The sequence below is a fragment of the Columba livia genome, chromosome 6 (genome assembly GCF_036013475.1).
Source record: "Columba livia isolate bColLiv1 breed racing homer chromosome 6, bColLiv1.pat.W.v2, whole genome shotgun sequence".
Classification (NCBI taxonomy): Eukaryota; Metazoa; Chordata; class Aves; order Columbiformes; family Columbidae; genus Columba; species Columba livia.
Genome location: NC_088607.1, coordinates 8,496,771 through 8,510,253, shown reverse-complemented (window position 1 = coordinate 8,510,253; position 13,483 = coordinate 8,496,771). Strand labels below are relative to the sequence as shown.

General features: G+C 34.7%; 1 protein-coding gene across 7 annotated transcripts in view; it reads left to right on the top strand.

Moving 5' to 3' along the window:
• The window catches only part of ATRNL1 (attractin like 1), a 488,569-nt gene that overhangs the window by 192,413 nt on the left and 282,673 nt on the right, over positions 1–13,483 (top strand). For 6 of the 7 annotated variants that reach the window (XR_010473420.1, XR_010473421.1, XM_005508196.3 and 3 more), the window contains exons 22-24: positions 1,320–1,414; positions 2,038–2,116; positions 3,361–3,518. Coding sequence is in view for 5 of the 7 variants with exons in the window: in XM_005508196.3 (XP_005508253.2) it covers positions 1,320–1,414; positions 2,038–2,116; positions 3,361–3,518 (332 nt within the window). In the remaining 2 variants the exon portion in view is untranslated. Of the gene's footprint in view, positions 1–1,319; positions 1,415–2,037; positions 2,117–3,360; positions 3,519–8,018; positions 8,249–13,483 lie in introns of those variants that run through there. The other variant, XM_065066926.1, reaches the window with a different exon arrangement.

Below are 13,483 nucleotides of genomic sequence, written 5' to 3'. Positions count from 1 at the left end.
TCTGGCCCTGTTAACCCAGCAATCAAATCACTCCACCGCACCCACCTCTGGTTCACAACTGTCTGTTGCACAAGGATAATTATTCTGCCGACACAGTTTACATCTCTGAGGGCTCTGCTGTTTCTTGACTGACTGCACATAACATTACCTGCTGGGATTCTCCGTGGCAGCCTCTACGAATTACAGCAATACCCATCTTCGGTGACTGGGTCTTTTTCTTATGTTACGGATATAATGGGAACCTGCTTCACCGTGACAAATCCAGGCCTTCCCCCTACAGAAAAGTTCCTTTTCAGTCATTCCCGGTGCTATCACCCAGCTAAGGGTTAATCTCATTCCTTAACTTCAGGAACACAATGGGATGGCTCAAAACTTAGGTCTTCTGACTTGTCCTAATAATTTTCTGCTCCTTCCAGGCAGGGTTAAGTGTGGTTTGAATCATCTGAGGTTAGCCCTTTTCTTTCTGCACCTTTGCCAACTTCAGGTGGCCACCAGGGCATTGCTGGTTGGTGTGTGGGGACAGAAGTGGCATGAACAGGATCTGCCTGCCAGACTCCATTCCTGACACAGGGTGAAGGAAAACGGAGCAAAACAAATGTCATTTGGAAGGGAAATGTCACCTTTTTGGGTCAATACTAAACCACCACTTATTTCTCTTGTATGAAGTTCATATTACTTGCCTCTTATAAAATCTTTTAGAAAGGACATGCTTGTTGGCCACATAATTTCCATTCAAAGTTCCACTGTGGTGTTTTATAATTAGCAATGTTATTTACTATAGCATCATGCCTTCATACTATATAATTTTGCTATAGAGGCAACTTTTTTTCCAGAACTTTAAACCTGGTAATTCTAAGATGTGTTACAGGAATGTAGCTGTGTAAACCTTTTATATAACACAGTAAAGTGTTTGCCTGTAGAATTAAAATATTTAAATGAATTTTGAACAGAATATTTGAATAATTATTTCAAAGTAAAATTAGGGACCTGATAACACTACCAATACTTGATATGGTATTTTGGAATAATTACAAAGAATGACTCAAGTTATGTTTAATTGCTGCTCTGACTGATAGAATCTGTTTCTTACATTGGTTTTGTTGTTGTTACTGCTCCACTTGAGGTTTTTTTTAATTACTTCAGGATATTGTAGTGCAAATACTTAAACAGTGGGATGCATGTGAATAACTCTGACTTGTAGATGACTTCATGCTTTTTAAAATAAAAGTGAATGGTAATTTTTTAGCTGCTTACATAACATCTCATTAATATGGATACACTTGAATCTATTTTAGTTTTAATTCCTGTTTTGCCCACAGACAGCCTTTTGATTGATTACCAGTTTACCTTCAGTTTATTACAAGAGGATGATCGCCATCACACTGCCATAAACTTTATAGCAAATCCAGAACAGGTAAGAAAATACTAGCTTTAGATAAGCTTTGGAGAGTCATGATCAAGGTTTCCATTGGATTTGACTGTGATGAAAGGTTTGCCAAGTGCCTATATTTTTGAATCTTTTGAAAACTGGAGATTATTTCAGTGTATTCGTTGAGAAACTTTCTAAATGGTAGATGTACTTTAGATCAACTAATAGTAAAAAAATTATTAGCATTTTATAAGTGTTTTTGTTCTCATGGTTAACAAGTTTTGGTATCTTTCTGAGCTTAATTAAAGGAGTATAACTTCAGTTAAGAAATATTTATTAACAGATGAGAAGTAGTTTTTGAATTTTAATTAAAATGTAGCCATTTGCCATGTATTTTCTTGAGTTTATGAAGGAAATTATTTCATTATTTTTATCACAATCAGAAAAGATGACTAGTATAGATATATGCTTACTTGTACCCTGTTCTTACTGAAGCAAAACAGGATTGACTTTGGCTCTGAATTATTGCCATTTATATTTAAAATGAAAAAGAGAAGACGATTAAAAGGCTGTATTCAATTATGTGCAATAGTGGTATATTCAATACACTCAGTATATTTTGTTAACTTCAATATATTTTCTTTCTTTTTTTTTTTTTTTTTATCCAGTCAAATAAAAATCTGGATATATCAATTAATGCATCAAACAACTTCAACCTCAATATTACATGGTCTATTGGTTCTACAGGTGAGGGTGAACTTTGGTATGATGACTTGTTCCCATGTGATTTCATGATCCTTTAAGCTATTTTAACCTGATTGTCTCTTTGTTGCTAATTTTGATAATAAAACTTTACCAAATGTGTTCTTTTGCCATTATCATTATGCTATTATTAATTATATTATTTAAACCTCAGATGATAATTTGCAATCTGAACAAAGCTTCATTAATATGTTAACTTTCTCTCCTATTCAATTAAAATCACTTTGGTAGTAAAAGCTTGTAGTCTATTTAAATTTTTAAAATAATAGCGTTATGAAATGCTGTGATTTTAATTAAGATAAATTGCTGCCTTAACTACTGCAGAGACTGAGATTTTAATTTCTTTGTTCCAGTGTTCAAGCTAAAATTTTAATTATTAACCTTAACATTGATATCAAACAATAAAGTTCTTCTGTGTATGCTGATAAAAGGAGCCGCTTATCTATTTTCCTCCAACTTTGAACCCCATTACTCTTCTTTGTTTTAATAAGAAGAAAATCTTTATTTAGACAGTTTCTCTGAATTGGTTCTATTGACTTTCTGAAAACACATCCAAGGAGAAGCATGATGCTTAAAATGAAATTGTCCTAAAAAAACCCAAACAAAAGTCTTTTTAGACAAGATTCAGACTTTGTCTTACATAAACTCATGAATTTCTTCATCAATGTAATTCTGAAGTATTGTAATGTACCATAGTTAGTAAATTCTATCTATTCCTTTATTTTAACTTAGCACAGTCACTTATATATTTGCAAAAACTGATGTGTTTATTAGGAAGTATGTTATTAAAGATTTCATGAACAATTAAAACTCTACATCAATAATGTAAGAGGTAGATAAATACACTTTTATGCTTTATTAACCTATGAGTTTTTATTGAAGTGGAATGTAAAGTACTAGAGGGAAGCATATCTACGTAGTTGACCATAACAACTTTCTTCTAAAATTCATGAAACTTCTACCTGTTTTATGGCTCACTCATAACCATTTGAAACCAGAGTAAGAGTTTCTGTGAATTCTCCTTGTGTATGTGGAATATATCCCATAACAAGAGATTATTAAAGCTGTAGAATGAAGACACCAAAAGTAATTCAAGAATTTAAGTTTGTTATGCAGATTTACTTTGGCATATTTAATGATAATTAATGCTTGTCATAAATTCATAAATATATATCTACACATGGCGTGTGGTTTTTTTTTGTTTGTTTTGTTTTGTTTTTCTTCTTTAGCTGGAACAATATCTGGAGAAGAGATTCCTGTTGTTTCTAAGGCTAATATTAAGGAATACAGAGATAGCTTTTCCTGTGAAAAATTTAATTTTCGGAGCAACCCAAACATCACTTTCTATGTCTATGTCAGTAATTTCTCCTGGCCAATCAAAATACAGGTTAGTATGACTGTTTTGTGCTTATAAAGATGTTGATGTCTTAGCTTTACATTGAATTTCACATTTTCACTCACACAGAAAGTGTACAAATATTATTATTTGTATGCTGTATTTTCTGTGTATAAGAATTGTATGATGATGCCTGCGCTTTCCATAGCGACTCAGACTTCAGACTGTTGATTTTCAAATCTGAAATTAAAATTATTGAACATAAATGTTTATTTGTAATGGATCATATGCATTTTGACGTATATGTAAAAGACGGCATACAAATATGTATGTACTTAGCTATCTGTGTATAACCTTTCTTAGACTCTGATTTTCTTAAAGGTTGAATGTCTATATCATATTGCAATTTGACAGACTTCAGTGAATGTTAAGTGTATTTGGTTAGAATTTATATTATTTGAATTAATTGCAATCAATTTAACTGACTGTTTTCTGAAATAGTCACTGTGCAATGGCAAACTACAAAAAAATCAATACAATGACGGTTATTTTCTGCTGTTTTGTTTTGTTTTTCTCTCCCTAAACACACCCCTTCCCCCCCGCCCCAAGTTTCAGCGATATTGATAGTTACCATTACTACAACAGTCCCCTGCATCAATCAAGGAGCTCTTAATGTGGATGACCAGCTTTCACCTATAGCTCCCTTATGAAACTGATTCTTAAAAATTTGTTTTGTTAAAATGATAACAAAATTTCATCATTTGTAGTGATTTGCTCAGGACACTGCAACAAGCTCAAGATTCTTGCCAGTTATCCATAATTACAAGTATTGTACAGATTTCTGTTTTGGTGGGGAAGAAAAAAACCCTATTTTTATAAGATCCAGAGCCTGTTTTATATATATATTATACAGATAGATAGATATAGATACGACAAAGTCATTTTCTAAGGAGCGTCCTGGGTTAAAGCAGTCATACTCTAAGTAAACTGACAGAGAAATACTATCACTGTGTTATGTTAAGTAAAGCTAGACAGTTCTTAATAATAAATGAATGTTAACTGTAAATAAAAGTGTTACAGAGTGTTGAAGGATTCATTTGTGGAACTTATTAACATTTATGCATGTAGTATTTCATATAAAATAACCCTGAAGGTTAACTGCTTTTTTTTTACTCTTCATATTAGCAGTATTTTTACAGTCACCATTCCCACTTTCTAAAGACAGAACAACCTCAATTGCCAAATAGCTTTCCTAAACAAATCCATGAAACAGTTGATGCTGTAAATACATTACACATTCCCTTCACCTTTCAGATTGGAAGGTTCCTATGTCATCATTATAAGAAAAATGTTATTAAGGTGACATATTCCTAAGACGTGCAACTCTTTGTCAGATGTCGGCAGGTTGTGTCTGCTTCCTGTGCTGTTTCCACTGTGGTATAACACCTGAATGGCAATATGTTTAATGCTTGATGAATGGAATCCCTGATCATTGGTAACATCCATTCTTTCTTTCTTTCTTTCTTTCTTTCTTTCTTTCTTTCCTTTCTTTCATCTGTCTACACAGTTCCCTCTCAAAGATGATGGTGCTTGAGTATTGCATTCCTTTCCTCTCCTGCTAATTTTTCGTAGAAAGCTTCTTCCATCTAGAGATGCAGTCACTCCAATTTTATGCAGTGGAAAAGGAATGTTAAGGTTCGATTATAGAAACTGTTTCAGGATGTTTATATTGTTCTCTGTATTTGCCTTCCTAAATCAACAAGGCTATATTTAGCTCTCAACTTTTTAATGCTGTGATTTGTTCTTTTCCAAGGAAATTTTTGAAGTTCAACATTACCTGTATAGATTTCTGATGTTTGATGCAGTAGATAAGATCTTCAAATGATAAATGGGGTAGGGAGCTTTTTAGAGAAAACAAGTTGATTTTTTAAAATATATATATATATATATCTATATATAAACTTTACGCTTCTCTATATAATAAAAATTTTAAAAATATATGAGCCTTCCTAGGATTTAGGATTAAGAGAGGTAAGTCATGGTTCATCACTCTGCAGAGGCTTAAGTTTCCAAGGCTCGTGGTTCTAATATTTGTGATTTTCTACACCTACATCTCTTAGCATGCCAGCTTTCACCTTCACAATATACAAATGTGGTTTATATCAGTCTATTACTATATTAGAGAATATCCATTTAAAATACAATAAGTCTTACAAAAATGATGTTACTGTTATACTAGTGAAAGGCCTCTTCAAGAGAGTCAAGATACTGATGATGGATTTCAGTTTTGGTTTGGAATGGGGAACTATTCTAGATGGGCTCTGGATTAATTTTCAAATAGTCTAGAAATTAATCTCCTGAATTAGCTGCCTTTCCCTTTCTGTGGTGATTAGCGAGTTAGTTTGGTGTTCTAGTGCAGGGCTTTGGATGTCGCAGCAGCTGGCCTGTGCATAGATGGTCTTAGATACCAAACTGTTTCCATTGTGGTCCTGTCCACTAATGTAGTCATGCTGCATTGGTCAGATCATGTTGGTTAAAAATGTAGTGATATTTTATATCATCTCTGCACTGAAGGTTTCATTTAATCCTGTTAGAGCTAAGGAAATTGCTGTGGCTTCCTTGAGAGGTACGCTGTTCATAGGAATAAGTAAGATAGCAACATGAAATTTGGCACATGCCTTTTAGGCAATATTTTCTAGAGGCCTAAATACTCATTTCAGCCCATGTAACATTTTTCAAATACAATCTGAGTACCACTCTCCAGTATTTACATTATTAATTGTGACTTGTCAAGGATAGATTATATAAAGAATGAGTTCCTAAGGAAGCAAAAATAGTGACCTTACTTCCCTTGTAGTGGGTATTTCCAGTTTTGTTGTTGATACGCATTTCATCACTCTCCTTTTATTCCTCCTGTGATGCTGGCACTGGAGCTGCGATCACTTGTGTCTTTCATTGGGAATGTTTGGCTGTTGGATCTGGAGTTACTGCTCTTACAGTTCCATTTTCTATGGGAAAGGGAAGAGCACTCATTATACAAGGCATTTAGTTTCGTTTTCTGTCAGTTGCCTTTATTGTATCTATTTTTACCTTTAGTTCTCTTCAAGATTTTCATGACTACCAGGAAAACTCTACATCTCAGCAGGTGATTGTTTATTTCGATCAATGGCTCACAGTTGTTTCCTCAAGTACTTTTATTATGCATGTTACCTATTCAGCAAGCTTGGAGTTTTTTTCCTAAATCTTAAGAGAAATCCCCGGTGATTCTAACACAAAATAACCTCTTTTGAAATATGATTTCCCGACTTTGAAAAAAGGATATGTGATGGTTGTGTCCATACAACAATTTCCTGAAGATGGTCTGTGGTAACTCATTGCCAGCAACTACTGATGAGCCTAATGACCTCAGAATACAAGTTCTTCAGCACTGGATAGCAGTGAATTACTTACCAATCATAGAAACTATGTAGGACATTTTCAGTTGCAGATGAAAACCTGCTCTCTTTAGAAAGCTGCACTCTAAGTTGCCATTACTCAGCACCCGTCTTCTGTCTGTAATGGCCATGGGCGCACAGCTGGGTGCTCAGTCAGTAAGAGGGCTCTGCAACCCTCAGGGGAAAATGCTGGATTTAAATTTCCTGATGCTAAAAGCATTTTATTTAGCTGTAAGATCTCTTCTTCCGTGACATCAAAGGAGAAGCAGAAACATGGCATAGTTGCATAAGGGGTCGTTAAAGAGGTGGTGATATAGGACATCTTCAGCTTAGAGCTGTTTCCACAAATAGACCTGTTATCGGGTGTAATGTAGAGAGCTACCAGTTTTTCTCAGAAGTATGTAATAGTTATATGTTGGCACACAAATATCGCATATCTTCCGGTTGAATTACTAGAAAAGTTTATACCACACTTTCATGTCCTGTAATGCAGAGTTGACTGGAAAGTAAGGATGAATATAGACCCATAAGCTTAGTTGTTCCAGACTTTAATAGACAACAGTAGTTTATGCATTTTCTCAAAGGAAGTCTTTATAAAATGTCATTGTTATTAGAGGGCTCAAATGTCCAAGTAAAAGGATATGATTTATCATTCAGAATTAGGATCGCTACATTTGACTGAGACGTAGTCCCAATCCTTTTGCTGTACCATGTCTTATATATCTGTTAAATAGGAATCCATGAGCAGATGCTGTTGTCTTAAATAGGCTGGATTTTTGAACAGAGTATGTGGCAAAGCCCCATAACTTGTTTCTGTTTATTTTTATTTTATTTTGAGAGTAGATGTAATTCAGACTCCACTGGTAATGGAATTTGAAGGCTTTAACATTTATTGAAAAGCAGTAACTCATACTGTAGCCAGCACTTCAAATAATGGTCAGTGGTCCCTGAAGCAGTCATAAAGCATGGGCTTCTGACAACTATGCAAATATTAATACCGGCAGTAACAACATGTTCTTTAGTCTCAGGAAACTAATTTTACGGCAGGGGATTTTTGTCATTGAAGCTGGTAACAGATGTCTTTCCTTTTTTTATTTTTTTTTTTTTTTTTAATCAGTTCCTGCCATATTCTGAGAAGCAGCAAGTGCATACAAAACAAGCAAATACCCTTAAAATGCTGCCCTGGCTATCTGGTTGACGTACTGTGTCCTTAAGGAAAACAACAGCATTTCTGCTTCTGGATCAACTGCTTTCATGCACCTTTATCTCTTTATATCTGTCAAACCTGTAAGTCTGATCTCAACTTGTGCCTGAGCAGACAAATTTTCTACCAATGTTAACCCCATATCTGGAGATAATAATAACTGTTCTACCAGTTATTTCATTTCCTCCCTAAAGTGTAAATGAAAGGATCACAAGTGTCTGAGTTTTAATTGGGAGGGCCAGTTTAAATTATAAAGTTCAACCTCAGCAAAGCACTACCTCACAAAATGAGGTTTGTATTTAATGAAAAAAAATCATGTTATTAACTTTTGATCAGAGAATAGTTAATCCCTTACAAGTTTCCATAGCATAGAACAATTATTGTTACAGTGAAGTTAGACGTGATGTTAGTGCACACGTAGAATGCCCAATTGTGTTGGAAAGAAGGAATTTAATTATTCTTGAACAAGTCTACTACAAGCTTTAGTAGCATATTGTTGGATTCTTTTTTTTTCTGCACTGTTTTTTTCTGAGGAAAACTGTCTTTGGCACCGTGTATTAGTTTGTATGCCAGAACAGTATAATGAATTATGGTAAGATTTACATTTTATTTATATGTAGCACAACAATTAATCAAAACTACTTCATATATAAATTTTCATGGGATTTTCTTTAAAGGGAAACTAGTGTTCTTTCAGCTTAGTGGCTCCTGTTTCAGAATTGATTTTCTTTCCCCTGTTAATAGCCTGCCTGTAGCAACTGAAGAAGGAGTGTAATGTAAATCAAGAAGCATATCTATCCTCGTAATAAATTTTACTGTGTAGCATAATTTATTACAGCTTTTTGTTGTTGTTTTGGAGTTTGTTTTGAATTTTTCATATTCGTGAGTGACTTATGTTGTAAAAGCTCCAAAAAGTAAAAACTTGTCAGTCACTGCCATTAGAAGTTACAACAGCAGCACAAACCTAACTATTAAATTAACAAATAAAGATCAGAGCTTTTTTATTTTTAAAACCTTACCGAATATTACAAAGGTCATGATTCTGGAGTCTTTGGTTGGAAAATGTGTATTTATCCACATGTAGCTGTGCTTGTACAGAGCCTCCTCCTGTCAGTGATCGCACACCTAAATCTAATCTCTATGATTTATGGTGAATGATTCAATTTCTAAGTGCCTTAATGGTTTTCATGGCGGCTACTGAGTAACTGCATATAGCTATGTGTGAAGACACTATAATTCTTGAAACACTAAACAGGTATTGATGATGAAGTGGATACATTAGTTTCCAAAATGACTTTGATGTTTTCTTACAGTAAATATAAAATCCCTCTTGAAAAGAGTTTTGAAGGTAGAGAACAAAAACCTGGGAAATCCACCAAACCACCATGTAGTTACAGTTCTGCAAGCGTCATTACATTTTTTTGGAACGGAAAAAAGTAGAGGGTGGTTTAGTTTATGGATGACTTGAAGTATAACCTAAAATGTAAATTTATACTTAGCTTTAGTTTTCAATAGGCATGATGATATTGATAAAGTCAGGCTTGATAATAATGATAATTAGCATATATTTATGAAAATTATCCTCAGCAGAGTTGGACGCAAAACTCAAGCTTAATGTGCTCAGGTTAGGCACCAGGTAACATCTGTACTAGAATCTGAAGGAAGCAATGTGAAATTGCTGGGCCAAAAGCAGGAGGTTACTAGGACCACGAGACTGCAGAAAAACAAATAAAAGTTCATTATTTGAACATAGCGAAGAAGTGATTCAGGTAAACAACAGATTTAGTTGTATACAGTGCTTTGGAAAAGACTCTGAAGGAAGGCTATAGTATTTAGTATTTTGCCAGGCTGTACGCATTGACTGTAGACATTAAATTGGACAGCAAGGGAATTAGCTGATGATTGTAATGTAGGAGAATGGATATCTAAAAAAACAGAGATTTTGGTAACAGGTTACATGGCTACACATGATACATTTGCACTTCAATAATCTGCCAAAGTGGCTCATCTAATTAACTTTCTGGGTGTGGCAGAGTGGAAACATTTAGTTTGTTTGATAGAAAAAAATCTGAAAATTCAGATTTATATCTTGCATAGAGTTGTTTCTTCTATCTGATTAAAACATATGAAAAGATGTTTTCATTATTTCTCAATTCAGTGTGAGCAGAGGCTTTGCTCTATAGCCACTAAGTGAAGGAGTTCAGAATAATTTTAAAATTGAAATCAGTGGGACAACAGCATGAAGGAAAAGATTCAATTCTTTCAGCAATAGATTTTTAAACTAAACTTCATTCTGTTTTTCAACACATTAAATACCATTATTAAAAATCCTGTATCATAGTTGTATTATTACAGGTGTATCTGTTACATGTTTAATTATTGCATTCTCTAAAGTGGTTGAAAATTACTACCCAAATGTGGACTGTTACAGTAATTATGATTACCTTTTTTCTTTCTGGGGTAATAAAATATAATACCAGAAACCTGTGGGTTCTTACCTTGGAAAATTGACTCTCTGTAGTACCTATAATTTATTTCCTTGTAGTTGCAAGACCAATTCAGTGGATAATAAACCATAAGATTGTATAATACTCCCCAAAATTTAATCTGCCCAAATGCAACATAGCATTTTCCAAAATGCTTCCCATGAACCCTAAAGTATTGCTAAAATGAGGTGTTTTCTGGTGATTAGATTATACGTTTTTTCTTTAGAAATAACAATAGAGCTGTTAACAATTGTCTTAAAACACACCAGAAGAAGATGCCAACTATATTGTGCCAAACTCTACTCTACTCTACTCTACTCTTCTAAATGAAAATGTTAATTTCTTGACTCTCCCCGGTACATTTATTTTTCTGGTTACCTTTTGGAAAGGTTTAATATGAGCCACCAGAATATCTGTAAATACTTAACATAGTTGGTATGTTTCTCAGAAAGCAAATACAGTGCTTAGTAGTTCAGCTGATGATTTACGGGAACCAAAACATCTAAGTAAGACATAATTAGTCCTCAATGATGCATAGTTTTAATTGGTGTATAATTCAAATGTCTGAGATAAGAACTCATGTAACTGATGTGCCAATTGTATAGGGTTTTCTTTTCCAAACAGACCAAGGTACCATCTACTGGTAGCTCTGTAACACAATAGAGATGTATACATACAGTATTTGCTAGTAAAAATTATCTCCCTGTGATGTTTAGTAAGTAGATATTGAATTTTTTTTTCTCTAATTTCCATTTCCCTTATCTACTTAATTAAGTAAATTGTGGTTGGAACACTTAGAATGAAATAGAAGGTATTTCTTGAAGATAGCTTTTATTTGTTCAGGATTTTTGATTATCTATAGGAAAATAAATCAATTACTCATCTTGGGATTTTGGGAGGGAACATGTGAAGGTTATAGAAACCAGTTGTTGTTTGGTTTTTTTTTTTTTTTTTTTTTTTTTAGTAATAAGAAAAAACTCTTCAAAGATTAAGATTCTCTCTGAGGAGAACATCCATGCCTTGTTGAACTGCAGCAGCCTGTAAAGGTCATATACGGTAGCTCCCACACAGAATAATTTGAAAGTAAATGTTTGGCTCATAGGGAATCAGAATGGAAATAGGAAGATAGTGGTAGGGAATAGATATTTTCATCTTGTTTATTACGACTGTCCATTCTAGAAACCTTAGTTACCCTCTCTGGCCAGGATTTTGTAGATGTGAACAATGTGCAGGATTTCCTTTTCCCGTATTTTTGTTTAAAGTTGCATTTGTGCTAAAACTAGACCAAATAGATGTTTTTCAACTTTTCTTAGTAAACAAAATGTCAGAGGACCAAAATCAACTTAAAAATTCCAACATAAGGTGTTTGTGAAGTAGGCTTCCCAGGAACCCCACATCTGCTGAGTAGTGATGACAATTTTGTCAGCCTCACCAACATGATGATGGTCCTGACACTGACAGGAATTTCAGGTTTTCAAATCAGAGCAGCTCTTGGGTTTCCAGGGGTCGTTTTCTTACAGATGTTTTTGCTGCTCAGTCTGCTCTGAACTGTCACTCAGAGCTTCAAGGTACTTGAGCTAACTGGATCCCCTGTCTAAAAATACAAACTAGAGCTCATTTACATCATAGGATTGTCCTTCCGCAGCAGTACATGGTCATGAACTGAAGGCTCTAAATCTGACCTTGGAGCACTGAACCCACAAGATGTGTCATGGTGAACTGTCTCTGAGCCAGCGACCCTGTAGTTTCCAGCTCTAGGTAAACTTGACAGCAGTGACTGGAAATGCAGCTCTGGGATTTTGTTTAGGTCTTCACATCTTAATTCCTCGGGCCGTGACAAACTAACTAGAAACTGTAGGGTGCTTACAGGTGAGTATGCAGCGGGCTTTATCTCCCAGCTTTCCAAAAGCACTGAAACTTCAAAAGTTGAGGCTGTTCATCTGCAAGGGCGAAAACTCATAGACTCTGCACAATCCAATATGAATTCAAGCGAAGCCATTTATTACAGAAACAAGCATCCTTATATATGCAGTTATTTCCTGATCACGCGTCCACGCTCCAGGCATGCATTATCTGATTGGATATTGTCTATGTTCATGAGCTGTCCATGTGCCTGAGTTTCACTGCTAATAGATCTGTTGATTTACGTTGTATTTTCAGCTTTCCATAGTGGCCTTGAAATTTTTTTGGGCCTGGCTAGTTTAACAACAAATCTCCATCTAATAGAATCCCATCCACACATTAACTTCAAGAAAATCCCTCAAATCTCCCACATTTATCTGCAAGATCATTTGCAGGAGTGAGCTAAGGGGCGATTAGCATCCTTAGCACAAGGAGGCCTCTTTTAGATTAAGCAGACATTCATGTTCGAGAATGTTTATTTTAATGAATCGGTATTTTTGATGGCACTAATGTGTAGCAGTTACTGCAGTGACAGATGCAAATAGTTAAACTTTATATATGCTACTAGAAGACAATCGTTGAGAATGGAACATAGCTGTCTTATATTGGTCTTTGAGACCTCTTCTGAAGTATTTTTGATGTTATGGAATCATAGAATGATAGAATGTCCTGAGTTGGAAGGGACCCACAAGGATCATCAAGTCAAGCTCCTGTCCCAGCATACGATAATCCCACAGTTCACACCATGTGTCTGAGGGCATTGTAAAGTCTCTCTATTTTTTTTTTGCAAAACTAGGTGTTAATATTTTAAGCATATGGGCAATGTAACAATTTCTATGATGAAATAATGAAATGAAAATATTATTTAGTGAGACTCCAGGATTTTGAAATCCAGAGCCTTTCTGTGGTTCTTTATGGATTAACTAATGCTTACGTGTTTTGAGCTGAGCTAACCAATGTGAAGACAGGAGGAGGTGAGAGACGACAAAT